At 40.3% G+C, this 17892-nt stretch overlaps 1 protein-coding gene across 14 annotated transcripts in view; it reads right to left on the bottom strand.

Moving 5' to 3' along the window:
• The window catches only part of PARD3 (par-3 family cell polarity regulator), a 723581-nt gene that overhangs the window by 395892 nt on the left and 309797 nt on the right, over positions 1 to 17892 (bottom strand). For 11 of the 14 annotated variants that reach the window (XM_059729155.1, XM_059729148.1, XM_059729144.1 and 8 more), the window contains one exon: positions 7974 to 8105. The exons of the other annotated variants lie outside the window; for them this stretch is intronic. In XM_059729155.1, the coding sequence (XP_059585138.1) occupies positions 7974 to 8105 (132 nt within the window). The remainder of the gene's footprint in view (positions 1 to 7973; positions 8106 to 17892) is intronic. 14 annotated transcript variants of the gene reach the window in all.

A 17892-nucleotide genomic window follows, 5' to 3' on the forward strand; every position in this document is an offset into this window, starting at 1 on the left:
GAAAATTGGACATTGCACTAGAAGTAGACCCTTGGTCTTAACTACACTAGTTTGCCAAATCAAGATTTGGGAGCCCACTTGCTCCAAATTAAGGCAACCTCCATCCCAGATTCCAAGACAAAGGTTAGTTCATACAGCCTACACAAAAAAGGAAAATCAGTTAGCTAAATTTCTCCATCAGTTCTCTGCTTTTAATGTAAATGTCAATGGGTGCATGTACATGTGCACTTTACTGTGGAGATAACTAATTAGCTCCGCTGTAAACCATCACTATCTACAATACACCCATATTAGGGCATAGTAAGTTAACTAATTCTGCTGTAGGATAGTACTGTCTGGGACAAATAATATCCTACAGCGGAGTAGTTGTGTGTGCCAAAATGCACATGTAGACGTGCCCTGGCCAGCCCCAGTCGCCAAGGGTGCTACAGTGCAGAGGCTGTCTGCCAGGTCCCCTACCAGAAGAACCCCTTGGTCGCCTGACAGCTTGAGGTTGCTCTGCCCTGGCTCAACATGCTGCAGTCCCAGGTGCACATGTAAATAGTGCACTCAGGAGAAAAGCTCCAGTGCAAAGTGTGCCAGAGTTTTTCTTCACCCTAATTGTACATGTAGATGCAACCAATGAGTGATAAAATGGACTGAAAAATGTGTGTAACCCAACTAAATAGAACATGAAAGTCCATAATAAATAGGTAGATGGCATTGTGCAATTCACCTCACACTGCTTTAGGCTTGGATTCTTTGCAGTACACAGCACTGAAACGCACAGCCCCATTCAAACTTGTAACCTCTGAACATTTTAAAATAGTAGATTTAATCACATATAAAAATAAGCCTTCCTTTGCTCAAAAAAAAGCATGTACTCCGTGCCTGGAGATTTAACACTATAATGACGTGTACGTCAGATAGGATTGCTTAGAAGGAAACCAGAGAGATCAGAGAGATTAACTTTATTTCACTGCTGACAGTTGCCACAAGCAAGAAGCTAACAGTTGGAGGAGGAAGGAGGCTAAAGACATGTCTAAAACAAAAGGAGCTCTGTCCACCTTGATCTACAGTAGAGTAAGTTTCTAACACCTGAGAAGAGTAGAAAGTAATTACCCAAATTCTCTATTCCCATTCTCTAAAATAAGGAAGTCAGTTTTTGTTTTCTGAACGTAAAGAATACTACAGACCTCCAAGGATTCTGCTATTCAGAAATGTCATGTGCAATGGCCATTACTTCTCATTTCATCTGTTAAATTTGGTACTGTCCTAAAACTAAGAGTTAAAAAGATTGCTGGATTTGCAGGGGGGAGGTGATTTTATGTTAAGCCACGCTGAACATATTGCTGTGTGTTTTGAGCACTAATAAGTACCTTGTCTTTATTCATTAATGAATATCGATAGAGATAGAGAAATTCCTGTTTAGGTTTACTGTAATTGAATGTTCCCCTTTGGATTTGTATATGGTTTTTATGATGAGCAGCTTTTGCAGTTAAACAAAAGTATAGCTCACTCCTTCCTGGCCCTGCTCCCACCCATTCCCAAACCACATAACAGCTGGGTGCTCGTATTCATTTGAAAAAGCTGCGCCCCTCCAACAAGGAAAAGAACATGCTTTTTCAAGAGGAGGTTTCTGATGTACTGTCATGGATCCAGTGGGAGGGAACATGCTGAAGGCAATGACCAGTAGCAGGTAGAAAAAGAGAGCTTCCTGCGAAGAGGAAGGGAATAGAGGTTTCTTGTTAAGCTGTGCATAAAGGGAGGTGGACCCCAGGGACTTTTCCCAGGAATTGTTCAAGAGAACTAGGTGGTAACACTGAATGTCAGGGAAAGACCTTTTTGCTTTACCATACTCTGTTGTCAATGCATTTGATCACTATTTTTATACCATTTATTTTTCCTTGTAATAAACTATTATTATTGTAAATACCATTTGTTCTTCACTCTTGTTTTTCTTTTAACTTTACTGAAGGGCCTGTGGTAAAATAATGATTTTCTGGGTAAATCCCAGAAATAGTAATCTGGGCACACCCATTCAGTAGACAGCGTGATCAATAGGTTTACACAAACCTAGGTTGCATCTCTAGATGCAACCCAACATGCTAGGGTTTTGTCACGCTCTTGATTTTTGCCAACTGCAATATTTGCCAGTAGAACTGAAATGGCCATCTCACACCAAAGTCAACTGCTCCTGAGCTCAGCATCTACACATGGGCCCAGGACAACAGCACTTTCAACTGGGGTGGAGCAGCCCCCGGCTGACAGGGGGTTCTGCGGGTCAGCCCCAGCCCCAGGTGGCAGTGGCAGGCAGCATAGGGGCTGGCTAAAGTACAAGGATGTTGAAGTGCAGGATTAGGCAGCACGCAGCTTCCACACTTTAGCACTCTTGGCCCCTGTCACCATCTACATGTGTGTTTCAGTGCATTGCAAGTACTCAACTGTAAGACGGTACTGTTCCCAACAGTACCATCTTATAGTAGTTAATTAATTTATTTATTGCGTCCTAATCCCAGGACACATGTAGATGGTAATGCTTTACTGCAGAGTGAATTAGTCTGCAGTAAAGCACACATGTAGATGCATCCTGTGTATTTAAACTTTCCATCAAATTCTAACTTCAACTTTTCCATTATAAGCCAACCTTCCCATTCTTTGCACTGTTAGGGCCTTGTTTCAAGTCAATTTTAGGCAGCTCCTGAAGATCTTAACCCCTGAATTGTCCATACATTAACACCTGAAGCTAAATTTAAGCACATTTTAGGTAGCTTAAAGTTATACCACTCTGAACCATGTTACCCAGCTCATGCTCCATTAATGTGTGGCCACTCCCCACAGATGAGCCACCCAAGTTGCAGTCCTCAAGCATACCAGCGTGCAGTGTCTCTTCCCCCTCCCTGCCTCCAGCTCTGTGTGCACGAACTTTCCACACCATGAACTCTACTGCCTAGGGGGTGGTTCTGGCACCAAGCCAACTCCCTCTCCTGCCCCAAAAGGTATGACCTTCCAACCTCCAGGGTTGCAACCTTATGCAAACAACCTGTAGAACAGTGTTTCTCAACCTGTGGTATGTGTACCCCTGGGGGTACAAGAGGTATGGGCAGGGGGTATGTAGGTGCCACGTTTTGAGTTTGGCCCACCCCCCCCCCACCCAGTGGGTTGGAGGCGTCTTTGCCTGTTTGGGCCAGAAGTTCTGGCCATTGCCCCTCCCACTGCGTCCGGTGCACTCGGGCTTTCACCCCCTGGAGTCAGTGTGCCAGGGGACAGGGAGGGGAGACCCCTGCAGGCTGCTTTGCCCCAGGCCATGGTCCACAAGGAAAAAGTGGGACTCAGCTCGTGGCTCAAAACTGGAAGTGCCACGGTGGGACTTCCAGCTTTGCTTTCACTGCATCAATCAGCAGGTGGTATGAACAGTACCAAAGGTTGAGAACCACTGCTATACAGAACATGCCAGCTAGCCAAGTTGCAGGGCACAGATGGGTCCAGGAGTGGAGTCTAGGGGCACATGGGGACAACTGGCAGGGAGAACAAGGTAGAGGGCCAAATCAGATCCCCATGAGCTGGGGCTTCCTTCCCAGGACAGAGGCAGTAGCTCCCTCAAAAGTCAACTCCTCCTTCCCTTATTGCTCCCACCTCCCAGCCACCCCAAGAAGCATAAGGCAGCATTCCCCACACCTCAATCTCAGATCCCAATTTATTAAAATATGGGACCTTTAATTTACTTTTTAAATTCTGTGGGTCTTTTTACTTTTATTTTATTCTTCAGCAGCTGGCTGACTTCATTTCACCACCCTCCACAACCCCCATTTCCTTTCCGCTTCTGATTTCATTGTCTACCACCACCCCATTAATTCTCTGCCTCCCACCTTCATGTTTCTGACTTCCACAACCCATCTCTCATACACCCCCATCAGGGATAGAAGCCTATCCTGGCTCACCAGCCCTGTAGTGGCAACTGACAGCTGTAACTCTTAGTCAGGCCCCTGCTCACCAGCCCTCTAGTGCCTAATCACAGCTGTGCAGGTGGGGGACAGTCAGTGGGTGCATCTACACAAGACACTTTACTGAACAGTAGCATAATTTACTACATAGTAAACATGTGCATCTACATATGCACATGTTTACTACATGGTAAACCTCACTAATCATGAATATATTTGCTACCTGTACATGCAAGTAGCAAATTTACTTGCAGTTACTTACTGTGCAGTAGCACTCATGTAGACACCTGACCAGGAGCAAATCTGCTCCTGGTCAGCTGGCCACCAGGGGGTGAGAGACTGCTCCCTGGCCCTGGGAGCTGCCTGCTGCCAGACTGGCCTGAAGCCTGGGCGGGGGGGGGGAGGAGAAGACGGGGGGACTATGTCCCTCTGCCCCAAGAGCAAGGAGCTCCAAGCCCTCTGCTCGTGGGTAAACAGCTCCTGCATCAAATGCACATGTAGACACACCTAGCAAAGGTCCAACTGCTCCAAACTCAAGCTAGCCTTAAAGTGTGACTGCTCCAAACTCAACCAACATTTGAGCAGCCCAAAGTGAAATTTGCAACAAGGCCTTTCAACAGCTTTGCCCAGTCTTTGAATGGGATCCTGAGAACTACTTTCGGGTGGGCTGAATTTGTAGTTTGTGCTTAACACTATATGCGAAATAAATCTGGGCCAAAGCCAGAGTTGAGCCATGACTTGCCCTGGGCTGGGGTGGCTCATGTGGTGAGGGAGGGGGCATGCAGCTGAGGAGACTGTTGTTTATATCTACTGGAAGAAATTCTACTGTCCTTAGTGTCTCCCAAAATAAAGAAGGAGGAAAGGTGGAAGTCCAGCAAAGAACACGTTCGAATACTCGGGGATACTCTATCTTAGTGTCCCGAATTTAAGCACAGACATACTTTATGATCTGAACTAGTGGATTCAACACATGTATATATCCCAGGAAACTTGTCTTTTATTGTATAACATAGTTATAACAATAGAGAGAACAGAAAAGACCATTAGGTAAAGCCATCACCTATCTGCAAGATCTTAAAAACAGCACTTCATAAAGAGAAGGGACTGTTTATTTTATTATTCCTCTAAAACATCCTTGTGTGTGGTAATTTCTTGTTTGCTTATTACCACACATTCCAAATGTAATTTGCAACATACAAAAACATTAGCATTATCCAATGAAACATTTTAAAAGATGCTAGTTTAAGTTCAAATCTAAAGGAAAGAACTAAACAGGATTTTCACCTGTAACTCCTCAGTAATATATAAGGCCCTTCCCCTCACTCCACTGTGTGGTACTTCATTCCATTCTGATTATGGCTTTCCAGCTACTGTTCATGCCCTGTTAAACGGTTTTCAGTCTAATTAATTATCCTGGTGATATGAAATCACAAAAGGATCCTGCTCTTCCAGGTACATGCAGACTCATTAACATCAAATTTAATGAATGGTCTCTCTTCTAAAAAAAAAAAAAAACTTGCTCAGAAGACATAAGAAATATACAGGTACAGAAATTAATCAGTTAAAGGTAATTTAAACAGGCTTTGCTAGTACTATCCAGATCTCAGTTATTTACCACAATGGTAAAAGAAAGTGATCTGGTTACTACCTTATGTACAAAAACATCACAAAATAAAGTATTTATTTGAAAATAGATGTTCACGTCATACTAAAATGTGGAAGTAGCTGCAAAAGGTTGTTATTAAGAGTCCTAATTCAATTCTTTTTGCTGAGAAAACAGTTCATTTAACTACTACAATGAGAATGCCTCAGGGAAGTGTGCTTCAAAAAATCAAACATGAAAACTCTGTAATAAGAGATTGCTTAGAACAGTGGTTCTCAACATTTTTGGATTTGAGGCACCCTTTCATAGACTCAAGGCACCCTTTGGAAAAATGCCAGCATTTAGTTTTCACTTTTCTTTTCGGTTTTTTTTTTTTTTTCATTTTTTTTTTACTGTGGAAAAATAGAGCAATTCTTCTGTTGCAAAGAACTCAGGAAGACCACAACAGGTCCAATATGTTTTCACAGCTAACAGTGCAAAATTGCATGATATGCCACAGCACCCTTAAAAGGATTCACATGGCACCCTTGGGAGTGCTTGGATTCCAGCTATCAATCTGATTCATCAATCTGATAAGGGGCCAATTGCAAGACATGAACAAAAAAAAATGTTTGTAAAACCCTTTTCCCCCAAAGAAATCGGATGCAGAGCTTTGGTTTGGATCAAATGCTACATTTTTCTGGAAGTCTTATCACTGTTTATATAAATAATATTTTCATAAACTACTTTCATAACCTAAATATGAAACACTCCATACTTATTTTATGAACGTCTTCATGTTGTATTATATAGAAACATTCCAGAATACTGGATGGGCTATAACTTAGTAACAATGTAAGACTATGGGCTTTTTGTATACTGCTGTCTATACTCAAAGAATACAAGAAACAGGTCCCCTCCCCCCCCCATTCAACATGGAAAGAAAAAAACAAATGTTTTCAAAAACATTAATTTGGATTTGAGTACCACCCCAGAGCCAATGGCTGCTGTGGCCCTAATAAGAGCTGCAGCCTGCAGCAGGCCAGGGGAGACCAAGTAGTAGAGAATGGTTGGGGGAAAGGGAACTGTTCAGGAGACTGCATGTGGGAGAAACTCCAGAGCAAAACCATTAAAAAATTCTCTCTCCATGCACAGTGTGAATGCCAAGTTTTAAATATACAGCACACTCAGAGACATATAGGCACAGAAATACATAGAGAAGCAAAATACATTGTACAATGATAATAGCTACAGACAGCATTCCCACTAAGCTGTGTGGTGTGCACAGTCACGCAGGCACGCCTGGCAACACAGCATGAGCACGCCTGCACGTGCCACACAGCTTAGTGGGAATGCTGGCTACAGAATACTCAAATTAATTCTGTTTATCATTTGTCAAAGATCATAGTACATAGAGCAAATAAGATAATGAAATACTCAAAGCGTGTACCTTAACACTTAATTCCTTTAAAGATTTAGATTTTCAGAGCAACGCACGTGCCTTGGAATTTGTAAATATGTCCATGAATTTGTGTTCTAATTAGTCTAAAAATTATTATAATTACATTTCAAGTGTTGTAGTTGTATATGAAAATGATAAGTTAAATGTTTAAATGACCATTAGCATCCATGACCAAACTGAATATTCAGAGAAAGGAAACAATACAATTATACTTCTGAAAGTCTGGCCCAAACTATTTTGTATTGCAAACTGACTCATTATTGTAATACCAGAATACTGATATAATTCTATCAGTAAATGGTTCCCAGTAACAATTAAGTGTGCCATTTGGATTTTATTGAGCATGGAACTCATCAAGTAAATGTTGACATCTAGTTATCTTGAGCTTCATATTAAAACTTTAACTTTCCATAAATACAAGCTTCTTAAAATAGAAGGGAAAACATCACATAATTATTTATTATCTTAAAAGAAACAAGATTAAAACTAGTCATTTCAATATAGAGCTTACAAAGACAATAGTTATAACTTTAAAACTATAAATAAAAGACACATTACTGATTTGAAAATAAAAATCATTTTAAAAGGACAGGCAAAACTAACCCGTAAGTATTCTAGGGGAGGGGGACAGGAGTAACATAATTTTTTGTCATTAAAGTATATTTCAAGATAACAGTTTCTAAGTAAAATAAGCCTGTGGATCTCAACTGTGAAGAAAAGTAGAAAGAAAAAAGAAAATCAGCGCTCATCAAAACACACTCTACAGACTGTATAAATAGGCACATGACTCAAAATGAGATGATATTTGCTGCTTTCTACTTTCAGTGCTAATGTAGTTTTTGAAAGCAGAGGAATCCCACTATAAAAATTTATTCACTAGACATCTAATGCTCGTAGCTATATTTCCAGAGCCAAAATAATTCAGGGATATATTTTTTTGTACTATCTGTGGACCAGCATGAAGGTTAGACTGATAAAGTAATATATATATATGCATATATATTACCTGTTCTTGCCTCTCCAGCCACTTGTCCACCATGGGATGACTGGCACTTAACGATGAGCGAGCATTGTCTCTCTGAAACTGGTTAGACCAGCTACTAGTATCCCGTGGTAGGCTTCTGTAGTTTTCATCTTTCTATTTCAAAAGAAACAAAAAAGTGTCTTATAAAAAATAACCAGTCCTTGCACATTAACAATGCAGCTGGTTTAAGATAATACAAAAGGAAAACCAAAAAAGGTGAAAGCAAGTTTGGCCAGATATGCCAAAGAGTAGCATGTACAATTCTATTGCCTTGAGTCTATTTCTTGCCATTTACTTGCAAAAGACTCAAGTCCCTATTTGAGCCAGTAAGAGCCAAGTAAAGCCTTTTGATGCTCTCTGTCTCCTGAACCACCTTGTTTCATAAATTCTTCCAAACTTAAACCTCTACTGGACTGGCTCCATAGGAACAGGCTTCAAGAGGGTTTTGGGGATCTCAAACAATTTTTTTTTCAACAAAGTAAATTAAATATAAGAGATTGAACCCAAAAAAATACAACAGCATGGTCAGTACTCATCTTAACACGTAATTATCTTGAGGTTGCTCTACAGCTCACATAATATGAGATTCAGTGTAATGATACGTTAGAAATGATACTAAGAAGATTTTATCCTGACACAGCATAAATATTTAAGCAATCTTAATGAAGGATTTGAACTAAATACAGGTGCTTGTCAATATACCCTGAATTCTTTTGACATGTGCCTGTGTATTGTATGTTAACCTTAAAAAGTAATTAAAGAAATAGCATTTTTAAATGTTATTCTTTAGATTGCCCATCTTAGTTTGAAGCGTGTATCCTTATCAATGTTTGGCTAAAAAAATAACAAACATGGGATCACTTGTAAAGCATTTACCTGAGAAAAACTGTACTAACAAGAAGTATACATTTATTTTCATTAAGATAGTCAAAAATGGGTCTTGGGAGTTGTATTTTATTATAATCAATTAGTTATGGTTCATTTGACTTCCCACCCCACCCCCCACAAAACATCACTACTTCTTCTTGATGCACACTGCCCTATATCATATCATTGCTTCTCCTTTTAAAAGTCTTTACAACCAAACCTTAACATTTCAGATTATTCAAAGCCAGTAAGACACGGAGGCAGATCAGAAGTGTCATTAGTCTGGTAAAATCAATGAAGCTACAACAGTAGTAACTCCAGTAATTGAAATATGTCAAATTTTTGCAGAAATTTTAAAAAGCAAATATAAAAATACTACATGGATCTTGCAAGGACAGAATAGTTTTCATTCTAATTTGGACCAGATGGGAAAGAGACTTTTTCTGATACAGGTTTCCCTCTATTTATGCTGTACGTGCGTTCCCAGAGAACGGTGCATTAATCCAATTAGCAGAAAGCAAACCCACCTTACAATGTAACAAATAGGGATAGGTTCCCATGGCAGTGAGGGAGGGAGGGAGGGAGGGAGGGAGGAAGAGAGAGAGGGAAGGAGTGAGGCTAGGACTAGGGAAGGGACGGAAGGAGAGGTGCCGCTCCCAGGGCTGCACAAGGCAGCAAAGCAGAGGAAACAGTGGCACTCACCCCAGCCCCGGCTCCAGTGGCCCTGGGAGCAGCTGGCGCCAGCTACCTGCAGCCGCTCAGCTGCACTGTGCTCCACCTGTCCCCACTCACCTATGCTCCTGGGCTGCGCCATGTCCTGGTGCAGGCAGCTGGTGCTGGCCACTCCTGGGGCCGCTGCAGCCGGGGCTGGGGTTAGTGGGGCCACGGCCCTTTCCCCTCTCCCCCCAAGACTCACCTGCTTGGGTGGGGGGAGCATCTATGCTGATCACATAAGAGCAAATTTATCTCGCATATAACGAATTATGGATCTAAATATGCTCATCACATAGGAGCGAATTCGCATATAAAGAACCCGCATAAATCGAGGGAAACCTGTAGTAGTTCTTCCGAGGGATGGGGACTAGTATTTGGGTTTTAATGTTGCATTCTTAGTGACCCTTCACTGATGCAAACCTGAACAATGGAAAATCTCTGGAAAATTCTGAATTTCTATGGAAAAAGCATGACTTTTTCACAACTCTTATAGCACACCTGTCTTCTTCAAAACATTAGAGCTCATTCCTTGGTCACAAACATAGTGTGTTAGCGTGACTTTTTTTACTCCATTATTTAATATTACCTGGGCCTAGCTTCAGCAGCAGGGCAGGCTTAATGGTCCATCTTGCAAGACACACACAAGAAAATGTAAAGTGCTTACTATGACATGCTACAAAATGAAACCTTCAATGCCTGTGTGAAGACACATGGATTTCCAGGAAAACTCATCTTTTTCCATAACTAAATTAGCATTTTAAAGCCTTAATCACTGACAAGTTCTTTACTAGAGATACTCTCAGCAACTGCAAACAGAGCTTCAGTATCAGGGAATTAGAGCTCATAATTCAAACAGTACAATCATCCTTATTATAAAATGTCTCTCTGAACCGCCATTCTAATAACATTTCCTACTAACCAGTTCTGCCTGTACTACAAATAAGTTAAAAGCTTCTAATTTATGAGCAATCAAAAGAGATATGGGTATTTCAGTATCAGCTGAATAGCAACCTGGCACAAGGTAATAGGCTCTAACACAGGGGTAGGCAATTATTTTGGGTGAGGGGGCCGCTTAACAAGTTTTGCCAAGCTGTCGGGGGCTGCACAGGTAGCCCCACCTCTTGACAGTTACCCTGCCCACTAGGTCACCAGAAGTCCTGCCCTCTAAGTCCTGGCCTTTGCCACCAGAAGTCCTCCCTTCTAATACTCCCTCCCCAATACTCCTTTTGGGAGGGGGAGTTGCCATCTTAGAATCAGAAAAAAAATAAAATAAAATTTTACACTAGAAGTCAAACACCTACTATATTTTAATTTTATCACAAAAAATATTTGTCATAACTTGTGATTGTGTACTGTATATAGAAGGGATTGCATATAGTAGGGGATGCACGTGCACCCCCTAGGCATCGCCCCTGTGGAGCTGCAAGCATGCAGCATGGAGCTCTAGTGATAGGGCAGGCTCCACTCCCTCCCCCCGAGTAGTGCTGGCCAGAGCCATGCCCAACTGGGCACCTGCACTGGGCACAGGCACCCTGACCTCCCCACCTGCTGCTGCTGCCAGCAGTGGGGGCTGAACACCATGATAGGAGTTGGAGCGAGTCCCTATACCCACCCTCACACCCACACCCTACCCAGCTGAGATCCACACTGCCACTGTCCCTCTAGGTGCAGGCTCTACGCCACGCTCCCACCCAACTGCAACTCTACGTCCCCTCACCAGCCCTACCACTTCCCTACAAGGTTCCAGCTGCAGCAGGAGCCCTGCCCAGAAGCTGCTGGCTGGGCAGAGCCCTTCCACCCATAAAGGTGGGAGTGAGGCCTAATAGAGTACATTGGGGGCTGTAAACATGGGTAGAAGGGCTGGGCAGGATGCAATTCGTTGTGAGGGGGTGGAGGTGCCGCAGGCTGGATGAAAGTGCCCAGTGGGACGGTTTTGGCCCGCGGGCTGTATTTTGCCCACTCCTGCCCTAACAGTACTCTCTCCCCTATCTCCTCCACCTTCTAAACCTGAAAGGCAGCCAGTGAACTGTATACAACTCGGCTTAAAAAGTTTCTTCAGCACAGCCATAAAGGGCAGCAAGTGGCATGTTACAAACAAAGTGCTCCTGTTGCTTTTCTCATGCAATTTCCCTTCTTTTGGCAAAAGAAAGTGCAATGACCATGAGTCAAAAACAACAATTAAATTGTTTGAGGTGGCAGAAATGTATAAGGAAAAAAAAATCACAATCTGGAGAAGGAAATAAAGAAATACAACTTGACAATGAAAAATCACAACTGGCCCCTGAGTTGTTGATTAGGTCTTGCCATCTGACAGACCATCAGCTGTTCTGAATTAGTAGATGTATATGCCTCTTATGCAATGAGATACATTGTGTGTTTCGATAATTGATAGATAATTCTGTTTTTTAATAATCAATATTTACACTGTTTTCAACACAGCCTTTTAAACAAAATTTCATCTATTTTATACAAAAAAACCCTCCCTGAGTAGTCTCTATTAACCATGAACAAAAGCTCTTAAGTAACACTGAAAACAAACCGACCACAAACCCGTATTTATTAAGGACTGCATTCCTGCTTCTGGATTCTGAACTTAGCTAGATGTTATCCAAGACAGAAGTATTTTTGCTTACAATTACATTTTAGTTGTAATATCTCAGTTCATTTAGTAAGAAGGTTAAGTGACATGACATCAGATATAAGCCATACCAGATTTCCTACACAAAGGTACAGAGCTAAATTCCATCTTGTATTTCATACAGCCACACTAATGTCAGAGAGTCTCACGAGTATAAATCTATGCAGAAGTGATTAAATGGATGTGTTCATTTTATTTACAGTCATCTTCTGTGGAAAACAAATTTTCAAAGAGCAAACAGCTATCAAATACTAATACTCCTACCATAAACCAGTTCTAGAAATTGCTTCTAACATTTTCCTACTGTCTGTTGCTACCACCTGCTTCACGAATGATAACAACAGTGACCAAACTAGGGGCTGAGAGCACCTGGCATTTTAGTTCCATATAACCTTGCTGTGAGCAAGAAATGCTAAGGAAATGGTGGCCCCCGTGAGTCCAGTCTACCGTAATGTTCCCGTTACTGCTACCACTAAATTATTAGTGACCACAGAGCAAAATTATAAGAAGATACAGATTTGTACATCGGGAATCACTTAACACATGAAAAATTAAACTTGTTACAAATATGGGCAAAATTCGCAAGCAAAGAATTTTTCTAATACTTGGTGTAATAATATTCAAAACAATCTGCAAAAAAGTATTAGCATGCCCACTCCCTAGGATGCATCCTACCTTACAGAGTTCAAAAACAGTGCATGCCACTTTAACTGCAATATCATAAAGTAAAAGATTTTAGCACGGAAGCCACCAGGGTCATAAAGAGAACTCTCATTTCTTCTAGAGCTGCAGCTGTGAGCCCTCATGAGACTGCTACTGACACGGATCATCAGTTACAATTAAATGGACTAATTTAAAAAAAATTTCCCCACACAGCTTTAGAGAACTGCGGACATGCAAAGTTCTATAATATTTGTAATGGGAATTGATCAGTATAATGCTAGACTTGTCAGATCACAATATTACAGCAACACTTAGCAGCAGCACTTTGCTGCATTTCAAATTTAAATGTGTATGCCAGCATCTTGGGTTTAGTTTACTATGGCTTCCCTGTTGAATTTTGTCCAAGTTGGGGGAAATATGGTACAGTGATTTCACTGTACTTTCAATTATAGACGATTTGTACATACAACAAGCTGGTCACTAGAGGAATATTCTATGAGTGGTTGATGAGAAGATGCATTAGTGCAACCTGTGTACAAGCAGTACTTTAATTACTAGTTGTCAGTGCATAAACTAGCCAATAGTTTTAACCTATAATTGTAATGTTTTAGATGCATTAGCTATCCTAACCAAACCACAACTATTCTATACCCTGAAAAATAAGATTTCCATGTCTGCTCCTGGGCGACTCTAGTCTCCGCATGCTAACTGTCAAACTTCTCAGAAGTCTGATGCAAAATCTGACAAAAGTATGCTTTCAATTTTTTTTTCTGTTATTGAGGGGCATAGGCACAGATAGCTATAATGAAATGTATTATCATCTCAGATCAAATTATTTGTAAGGATTTTTTTGTCATCAAGTTGCAGAAGCTTAGCGATGTTCCCAGTTTAAACACTTTTGCAAGCCATTCACTCTCAGATGCTGATCTTCACCCAAGAGACTGTTTCAAGCAAAGATTTATGCTAGAATTTGTTATGCAAGCTTAGTGTTATATACTTGTTTTGTGTACTTTTTAGAAAAGTGATTGCTTTCTTTTCATTTATCTTTCTCTCCCTCTTTTTTTTTTCAAACTGCTACAGTCAAAGTGCTTGGAAAGTAAACACAGAAACATTATTTGGGCTATAGCAAAGGCAAGAGCGTTTAATTTAAAGAAAAGAAATGATGCTTACACAGAGCAGAGAAACACTGAGATTTACTTTTAGATGGACTAAAAGTTGAATTTTGAAAAATGTATTTCATATTGTTTATCTACAGCAGTAGGGACATCCATTTATAAAACTGACAGTTTATAAAAAGGAAATGTGCGTGTGTCATTTTATGGAACATAAAGGGGCCATAACACTGGACGGGGCAGGGAGGAGGAAATAGTGAATTCAAACTAAAGCAATGATGAAAACCACCCTAATGTGAATTCTATTTGACAAAGGCCATTTCCTCATACAGCATAGGTGACAATTGGGCAGGAGGAAACTGGCACACCATTCAATTGTTGGCAAAATAAAATGTAAGTTTAAATGCATCTCACACACACATACACACTGATAAAATAATAGTAGTTTGCAATACTATAATGCCTTCTCCAGGAATACCTTAAAGTAAACTATACACAAAGAGATAAGACTTACAATGCCCATAAGAAAATGGGAAATCTGAGTTCCAGTCCAAGACAACACAAAAAATCTCTAACATGGCTGATGACTAGAGCCCATATCTCACGATTCTTAGTGTTCTGTTGTAATCATAAACAATCTGCCACCCATACTCACATTTAATATCTTGAAATCAGCTAGTTACAGGGTGCGTCTACATGAGAAACTAAATGCACAGAAAAGTAATTCTACTGCACATTAATGCAGCAGGCAAAAACTGTGTTAATGTGCAGCAGACTTAGTCTACTACACATTAGCGTCACAAAATAGCATGTGCCAGCGCTACTGCACAGTAGCGCCAATTAGGGTGCGTTAAGTTAGCACTTGTTATTACAGGTACTAAACTTAATGTCTCATAATTATGGTGGATTAATGAACATGTAGACGTGCCCACAGAAGACTAAATCAGCATAGAAATAACAGAAACAGGCCAAATTGTGAAAATGGCCTATGTGCAACGTGCAGGAAACAAATTAGATTCAAGTGAACATGTCTTAATAATATGCTTACCCTTATACAATAAGTGCTTCATACAGTGCTTGTTACTGGACATTAATAAATGTCGTTTAACCACTGAACTGAACTGGAATTTTGTTATTTGGTATACTCCTTCATGATAAGCCACAGAATAGACAAGTGCACTAAATTTGATCTCTCCCTCTCCCCCTTGTCTCCAAAAAGTTGTTCAAACGTGGTAAAAATGACAATTCAACAGTATCCAAAAGACTATTTAGATGAGAATCATACCAAACATACACATTTATTTCATGAAGCATACACATTTATTTCAATGCAGGACAGAAGACTTCAGCTGAAAGCCATCTCAGGTCATTGGTTCTATTTACCAGATTTCAGGCATAACATTTTTCCTTAAATATGCTTATTGGGTAGATGATTATAAAAATGATATAAATTCCACTTTATACCCTGCCATCTGACCAGATCATTAGCTGCTAGGATAAGCTTAACAGATTATAAAAAATTAGTAATGACAAAGGATGCAAACTGTGCAACTTTTAAACAGATGCAGAAGAAATAGGTTGTTGTGATGTAAATACAATGCATGCACTGGTTTAAATGACATTTGGAGGTCTAGAGAAGCAACATAATTCTATTTTTACTAGATATAAAAAAATCCTTAAAGCAGGGATGAAAACAACTGGAGACCTCAAAATAACCTTCACTTCATGACTTCCTTACACCAAATAGATTCCAAAGGACATATTGAAATCCATTAAAACAGCTGATGACCTCTGAGATTCTCTCTTATAAAGAGGTTAAGTATGGAACTGTTCTCTTTATTCAGCATCTCTCCCTGAATTAGCATGCCAAATTTCAAGATTGTAGCTCAGTGGGAAACCAGACACTAATTTTGTCAGTCAGTGAGCAAGTGATTTGTAACAAGCATCTGTATGTATCAAATGAGATGGAGACCATTACTTGGCAGTCTCTCTTCCCCTCTGGGTAGGTACAGTTTATTTTATCATTCTACAATGCAACTGAAAAGTCTGTCCATTTTAAGATAATTTTAGAGCATGACCTTGGAAGCTAAAAAAGGCAAGACAGATGATGGCCCTAAAAATATGCTTAACAAAGGCAACAGTACCAGTTGCACACTATGAAGACCTTGTTAATCTTTCAGTTAGGTCATCCTAAGAATGAGAAGAACAAAAGAAAAGGAAGAACAGGCTACATAAGAAACAGAAGGAAAGAATTTTCCCAGCATAGGGTTCCCTCCTAAATGATGTGAAGCTGCTACCCAGGATCACAGGTTGTTTTCAGATATAATTTTATAAATAACTTTGGTAGCAGAAGATGCTTATCTAATATTCTGACAAGGAACTGGGGGGGAAGAGATCATTTGCATTTCCAATATATGAAAAGACAGACATAGAGAATAACCATTCACTACTCACTTTTATTAGCAAAGTATTTAGAAAATAACTGCCTCTACAGCTCTATGCATGAAGCTAATCAATTGTGCATAAAGATCATTAGATATCAGGCCATGAGAAGACTGCCACATTTAGAAATCATTCCTATACTTAACTTCACTTGCCCCTTGTTGATAAATTTTCAAACTTGTGCAATTCCATTTTGTATACTCCATGATAACTGAATGACAAGCCAGGCAAGACTAAATTTAAAACAAAAAAAAAAGCAATAATATGGCACCTGTGATGAATGGAGGTTCTGCTGCAAAGCTGGTGTTATAATCAGTGTGCAATGGGGTGATTTCAGTGCCAAACTGTATGGATTAAATTAAGAATAAACTAGCATCTGTGACGGTCCTTGATATGGCCATAAATTGCATCTGATTGGAGGGGCTCGTGGCAACGTGGTGGGACTACTCATGGTGAGGTAGCTCCTATAAAATACCACAGTGTGGTATTTGCAACCTCCAGAGTAAGTTGAGTATAGGGCACCTCAAAACTCTAGCCCCCACTGCCTTGTGGATAATCCTTGGTTGGAGAAAGTCAAGGGACATCACCCTGACAGAAAATACACCTTCGCTGAAGCATTAGGCAGTGAGCAGCAGTTCTCATCTGTTGCTCTCTGGCAGACGCGACAACCATCAAGGTACTGAACATCTGGACTCGGCCTGGCCTTTTTATTCTGCCTCAATGGCCTGAAGGGGGGGATGGTATGTCTCAGGTAGCCTCTACTCTTCCATACTCTTGCCTAGGTGTATGCATCAAAGGTCTTGTGTAATGGTTGAAGGACTCTGTACAAGCGGCTTCATCAGACACCTGACTAGACCTGTTACACGTACACCATGATCCAGAGGATTGGCAGTTGCCTAGTGCAAAATCTGCGAGGCTGTCAATCAAGTTTATTCCAAAAAATCCCCTTTGTTTAAGAAGGGGAATAAATAAAAGTCATGGCATGTACATATGAAAGCCCAGTTTTCCCCAACTATCAAGGTTGGTACTTATTATTTCTCAGATTCTCAGGGCTCTGAAAAATTCTTCTTTCCAATTCTCTCCCTACTTAATCTCACAATAAAATTTCAGTAGAGATAATGAAAAACAAACAAAATAGTAGTGGTGATGGACATACTGTAATTATAATTCAGAAGTCAGGGTTTACTCCTGATTGTATGTTTCATAAAATGTAAACCAAGTTAAAACTGCTCATTTCTCTTGGTTGCATTTTTAAACAAAATGGATGTATGAACTATTTTTTTTTAATTTCAAGAATATAGATCTGCTTCTGATGCACAATATATTTTGGAGGCAGCTTACTCTTTTCTTTATAGAATGTCACTTGCCAGAATGTTCCTTAGCCAAACTATAAAAAAATTGCCCTCAGAATTAGGCTTCATTTTCTACATTCATGTAGTTTCCTTCTCTGAAACGTTCTTGACAT

This window comes from Alligator mississippiensis, chromosome 5 (genome assembly GCF_030867095.1).
Source record: "Alligator mississippiensis isolate rAllMis1 chromosome 5, rAllMis1, whole genome shotgun sequence".
NCBI lineage: Eukaryota > Metazoa > Chordata > Crocodylia > Alligatoridae > Alligator > Alligator mississippiensis.